At 34.4% G+C, this 6,632-nt stretch overlaps 1 protein-coding gene across 1 annotated transcript in view; it reads left to right on the top strand.

The window, feature by feature from the left end:
- The window catches only part of TPP2 (tripeptidyl peptidase II), a 118,167-nt gene that overhangs the window by 80,448 nt on the left and 31,087 nt on the right, over positions 1–6,632 (top strand). Inside the window, exons 22-25 of the mRNA XM_006879489.1 lie at positions 2,456–2,700; positions 2,956–3,034; positions 3,166–3,192; positions 4,657–4,715. Of these exons, the coding sequence (XP_006879551.1) occupies positions 2,456–2,700; positions 2,956–3,034; positions 3,166–3,192; positions 4,657–4,715 (410 nt within the window). The remainder of the gene's footprint in view (positions 1–2,455; positions 2,701–2,955; positions 3,035–3,165; positions 3,193–4,656; positions 4,716–6,632) is intronic.

Genomic DNA, 6,632 nt, shown 5'->3' on the forward strand with positions numbered 1-6,632 from the left:
GTGTGTTCTGTTGTGCATAGGGTTTTCAGAGGCCTGCTATTTCAGAAGTGGGTGGCCAATCCTTCTTCCTAGTCTGTCTTAATCTGAATGTTCAGGTTTAGAGAAGTATCTGACAGACAGGCAAAATTCTAGTAAATTTGGCATTTAATTTAAATTTTATATGAGTGTTTGTCTGTGACACTGATGTGTCAAATGCATTAATGGTTGGCTACCCAATGTGGACAGAAAGTGCGGTGGTGCTCCCCAGTTAAAGCAAGCTTGGAAGAAGGAGTGGCATCCTCTTCCATAATAGCTTGCCTCCGGAAACCCTATGAACCTGGAGAGAGGATGAAAGGCACCCAGATGTTGAGGACTCTCCTTCATGGAGTCGCTGTGAGTCGCCTGCGACTCGATGGCACTTAACAACAGTAATATCAACGTAGAGAGAGATCAGATGGCCCACTGGACAGAAAGCGATGCTACGAAGCCAAAGGTGGGTGACTTTTAATCCGCAGGACTTGGGCCTGTCTTTTCCTTGGTTTTTGTTCAGACATTCCTCTAGGTCATATAGCTCTGGTGTACCAGTTGCCGTCCTGCGGTCACTTATGGTTGCCGTGAGGCTGAACAATGTGACACTGATGTGTCAAATGCGTTAATGGTTGGCTACCCAATGTGGACAGAGAATGGGGTGGAGCTCCCCAGTTAAAACAAGGCTTGGAAGGAGGAGTGGCATCCACTTCCATAATAGCTTGCCTCCGGAAACCCTATGAACCTGGAGAGGATGAAAGGTACCCAAGCGTTGAGGACTCTCCTTCATAGGGTCACTATGAGTCGCCTGCAACTCGGTGGCACTTAACAACAACAACAAAAACAACAACATGAGTGTTTATGAGTAGCCAACTTGGAGCTTTGGTTAAAATAACTTAGACAGTAAGGTTTAAAGTCATTCACATTTACTATTGTTGCTGCCATAGTTGTCATTACTGTTAGTGGGTCACAGTGGTCCTCACCCATGACTATCTCTCATGCAAAGAGTAGAATTGCTCCATGGTATTTTTTTTCCAAAGCATATTCCCAGCCTTTTCTTCCAAGATGCCCCTGGGTGGGTTTGGACTGTCAAAACTTTTGACCTGTAGTCGAGTGCTTGACGCTTGATAGAATCTTACCCTGAGGAACATAGTCATAGTAAAGAATTGTTAGGGAGTAGGAAGAGAAGGAAACAAGCAGAGACTTCAGCTAAATGGAAAGAATCCAAGTTTTTATGAGAAACTGAAATATGAAACTTTTGTTTTAATAAAAATTACATCTTGCTTCCATAATTGTTGGATAGCTTAAAGATCAGTGAAGAGAAATGTCTGCAGTGTATTGTTATGTGCCATCAAGTTGGAGCTGGCTCGTAGCTGACCCTTCAGTGAGTTTTCAGAGGCTGTAAATTGCATGGAGAGAATTTGCCCATCTTCCTCTTGTGGAACAGCTGGTGGATCTGATTGCAGATTGGCAGCACAACCCTTACCTGCTAGGCCACCAGCGCTCCCCATTTTATTTGTTATTACTCATTAATTTATTCTATTATCGAGTAATTTTATGATATGTCAATTACTGAATAAACTTGGCATTGTCATATTGAAGGAAAACATCATTTTAACCATGTAATTTGTGGAAATTTTACAAGTGAGAAATATTATAGGAAGGATATATGTTTTCTATTGCTTTTATAGAATGTTTTATGTTGAATGTTTTAAGAAATGTCATAATTAATAAAGGTTTTTGTTTTCAGTTAGTAATTAAAAAAATTACCTTCCCCCCCCCCCTTTTTTTTTCTTTTCATGAAAGTGTAGTCATTTGTCCTAAGTGCCGACTGGATTTTACCCTGACATTAATTATAATTTCTTCAGAAGAACAGCTAAAGCAGAATATCACCTCTCATTCTTTTGAACATGTTAACTAGATGAGAACATAGTAGATTTATATTCCTTGATCTTCATTCTTGTCCAAAATCAGAGAGTGTAGTATTTTCATTATACAAAGATTGCTAGAAGCCTTTTATATATGCTTATTTTGTTTTGTATCGTATTGTGAGGTGTTTTTTCCCTCTGCTGTGGTTTAGTTCTGTGAATTTCCGTCACTGTGTTTGGTGGCTCATGTCTAGTAAATGATTGCTGTTGTTATTGTTATTTTCAAACAGAGGTTAATTGAGCTAAGATTAGGGAGTTACTCTTATTATAAGAATAAAGATTGTGCATTATAGCATTGTTAGCATTGTTAGTACTCTTAGCCTTCCTTAGATTGTGTAACTGTTTAATGTTCCTAAGTTTATTTGCTTACCTGAACTTTATAAGCACGTATATGTCTAGGACCTTGCATCATACAGCACATATTATAAGCTCACTGTCATCTTAACTCTTCCTATCTGTGCTCTTATTTTATCAGTTTACTTCGTTAAACCTTATCTTTCCCAAATGTTTTTCTTTTTTAGTACTCTTTGAAATTGGAGAAAGGAGATTATACAATTCGACTACAAATTCGTCATGAGCAAATCAGTGATTTGGAACGTCTTAAAGATCTTCCATTTATTGTTTCTCATAGGTTGTCTAATACCTTGAGCTTAGATATTCATGAAAATCATAGCCTTGCACTCCTAGGAAAGAAGAAGTCAAGCAATTTGACATTACCACCTAAATATAACCAGCCGTTCTTTGTTACTTCCTTACCTGATGACAAGTAAGTGATACAGTTCTTAATACATAATGCCAATTTCATACCCTGTACTCTTTAGGTAACTAATTACATTAGTCTGAACTTTTATGGAATATTTTGCCATTGTTTTTTATTTAGGTTGAGGTTATTTCTCCTTTTGATTTTGAAATCATATTCAGAATTATTTTAGATTGGGATTCTTTTTATTTTGTTACTCTTTATTATTTGTGTGAATTTTTTTTTCTTCCCCTCCCTTTTTCTTTTAAATTTTCTCAATAGGATACCTAAAGGAGCAGGACCTGGGTGCTACCTTGCAGGATCCTTAACATTGTCAAAGACTGAACTTGGGAAAAAAGCTGTAAGTATTACTTTTTTCCCACTGGGATTAGCCTATTCCAAAATTTCTATTTCTTTAAAGATGGGCATTAAATACAGAGTGAGTCAAATAAAATATATACTTGGATGAAAAATATTTAGTGTTTTTGAAAGTCACTAGTAAAAGTTCATTATTATTTGGTTGGTTGTGTTATAAAATGTATCTTATTTTAATATATGTAGTAGTCTCTCAAGTGTAAGTACCCTGGCCAACCACCTGTTCTACTTTTCATAGCTAATACAATTGATCTTTCTGAGAAAAATGGTCTTTGGTATATATGTAGATGCAAATCAGACTTGATGGAAGTATATGATATATTCAGAATTAAAGCATTTTATAGGATTTTGGCCAATATAATATTTTGAATACCAAATTTTGCATTCCTTCTTAGATACATAATAATGATATACAGTGTTATATATTTATATAGACGTTTTTAAAATTTTGCATTTTAAATTTTCTCAATAGGATACCTAAAGGAGCAGGACCTGGGTGCTACCTTGCAGGACAATGCATTTTGTATTTTAGTTTTAAAATTATACTTTGTTAAAAACATGGTTCTGTTCTATTTTGAAGAGAAATAGTACTTTTTTAGTAGATACCTGCTTTAATTTTTTTATTTACATTTTTATTCTTGTATCATCAAAAGGAAGAAGTCTTATATATCTTAAAAATTGCATTTATTTCTTTCTACTATTGAACCAAAATTCATTTATTCACTGTCAATAGAACATGAGAATTTTGAAGGCTTAAAAGTTGTTTTTTGATATTTCTTGAATATTGTTACCATTTATGCTATTTACATGTACATACTTTTTTTAATAATTTGAAGTAAATCAGTAGTTAATGATATTGCAAATCACAGATGCATGAATTTAAGAAATCCTAGTTCTACACATTGTGTTTATGGGGAACATAGCTACCAGTCTGGGATTTTTTTCACCTAGATCACTTTTGTAAGGAGTTCACATTCTTGTGAAGAGTATAGTAGAATGATATTAAAAGTGCTTTAACAGACAATTCAGAAATAGGTACTACTTCCTTGACTACATTCTTCCAAAGGCAATTGTGAAACTATAGCTTCTATTTTTCATAATAAGGTTTCTTCAGAGTTTTCCCAGTTAATTTCCATCTAGTTGCTTATTTAATCATGTTTAAGCAATTTCAATTTCTTATTAATTCTGTTTTAAAAGTCAATATAATTGTATTTTATTTTACTATGACTTTCACACTGCTTTATGCCTTTTGTGTGTGTCTGATTTTTGTGGCATCTTTTTAAAATCATACCCTATAGAGTATTGGCTAAACGTAAGGTTTTCTAATCTTGATAATTAAAAATTTTTGAAAATGGTTTTGATAATTAGTGTTTTGTTCTAATACAGTCTTTAAATAGAAATTTGAATAGCATTTACCATTACAAATAAAATTCTATTTTTTAAAAATTGAAAATGGCAGTGTTACTTTCCCCAAAAGCATGCCATTTTGATTTGTAGACTTGACCCTTCTAAGTACTGTGACACATGCACATGGAACTTAAAAAGAAAGAAACTTGTAGACAGAGGTGGTGTCTCCACCCTGTGTAGATTTTGCATGTCTTCTTACAGTGTGTCGTTCTAACTCCCAGGGGCAGTCTGCAGCAAAACGACAAGGAAAATTTAAAAAGGTACTTATTGTCAGTTCTTTAAAAACATGTGCTAAAACCTTATCTACATATTAGTTAAACTTCTTTCTGTCACTGTTATAAATCTAAAGAAAAATTCTTCCCCTAGCTTGCTTTCTTTAAATTTTGCACCTTAGTGATATTTAGCCACACTCACAATCAGTGTTGATATACTACATTTCTCTTTTTTATTCCTGTCCATAAATTGCTAGAACCCTTGTTTTACATGTACATAGAAAATATTTTAATACTGTTAGTTTCTTAATTAAAATAGGATACCAAATAGTAGTAATTGGAATTTCGCAAATCTCATATGCTTTATAAATATAGATATGATTGTTTAGCTCTGTAGGCCAGGGCACTTGTTATTGTTAAAGTCTGAATACATTCTTATATTTTATTATTATATCAGTGAAGTGTTGCAGCTTTTGTATTGGTAATTTTTCCTCACCTTGCAGCTTGTAGTTTTGAGAAGGTGGAGGTAAAAGCACTAATGAACCTAGAATCAAAAATAATGGCTGCAGAATAAAAATTACAGTATATAGTAAATCTGTGAACAGATTTTAAAACTATAGCTAGTAAGTTGTTTATAAGACTTTTCTGAAAATTATGAGGCTGCTCTTTACTGATGATAGAGCTAGATATATCTCGAAAAATCTACCCCAGATTTAGAAAAAGTGACGCACATTTCTATTTAAAGAGAGCTCTGATGGCTCTGATGGTTCAGAAGCTGTGTTGCAATCCCGAAGGCATGTGGTTCGAATCTACCAGCTGTTCCATGGGGCAAAGGTGGACAGTCTCCTTTCATGCATTTAACTGCCTCTGAAAACCTGCTGGAGGGTCATCTATGGGTCGGTTCCTACTTGATGTATACAGCAACAACAACTGGTGAAGAGCTGCAGACATCATCCTTCAGTGCTTTTTTTTTTTTTTGCATTTAGGCAGAAATTGTTTTCATGAAAATGAAAGAATTTGTAGTTTTAGATAAAGAATAAACTTTTCTTAGTTCATAATTAGGTAAGACTTAGGATAGTTTTAAAATAGGTCTAATATTTGAGTTTTGGTGTTTTTTTAATGGAAGTGTCTGTAGGTTTAGAAATGATAAATACTTTGTTCAAATAGAATACATTACTACGAATTATCTTTTCATGTAAGATTTCTCAGCTGAGTATATTAATCCATATAGGTGAGCAATGTAAATTTATTTAATGGAACATGGCTAGCATAAAAAATAAAATGTTAATTCATCAGACTCTTAAAACTAATTTAATTTTAACTGGATAAATTATGTATTCTGCATTGAAGCCGCTGAGGGAGAGAATAGTTTAAAAGCACTATATTATAGGGTATTACGATTATCATAAGAGCCCAGAATGAGGGTTGCGGAGTGGAGTATACTCGGGGTAGGGGTGTGGGGGGATTGTATACCAATGAGTATTTTCTTTTGCTTTTCAAGGAGAAGAGTGAACTGGGGGTGTGGGTAGGTTGGGCAGGAAGAAAAGTGCAACAATGAATGAATGGAAATCCAAAATCTCTGTAAATGTTCATTGAAATTAATTTTTTTAAAAAACAAATTTAAGTGTGTGTATGTGTGTGTGTGTGTGTGTGTGTGTGTGTGTGTGTATGGTGGCTTGGTTTTAAGGAATTTCACAGCCAACCCCAAATCCACAGTCAGGCAGTTTGACTGTGCCAGCTACTCCACAAGAAAATATGAACAGTTTCTTCTCCTACGAATTAAAGCCTCTGAAAACCCACTATAGGGTCAGTTATTAATCTATTCTGACTTGATGGTATATACAACAGCATACATGTACATATGTCCTAAGTTGTGGAAAAGGTAATTTTAAAGCCACTGCTCTGGATAATTAAGAGATGGTGTACTGAAAGCCTAATAAAAATAAAAGGCGTGTATCATGAAAC

The sequence above is a fragment of the Elephantulus edwardii genome, unplaced genomic scaffold (assembly GCF_000299155.1).
Source record: "Elephantulus edwardii isolate Elephantulus edwardi_28Jun2011 unplaced genomic scaffold, EleEdw1.0 scaffold00003, whole genome shotgun sequence".
NCBI lineage: Eukaryota > Metazoa > Chordata > Mammalia > Macroscelidea > Macroscelididae > Elephantulus > Elephantulus edwardii.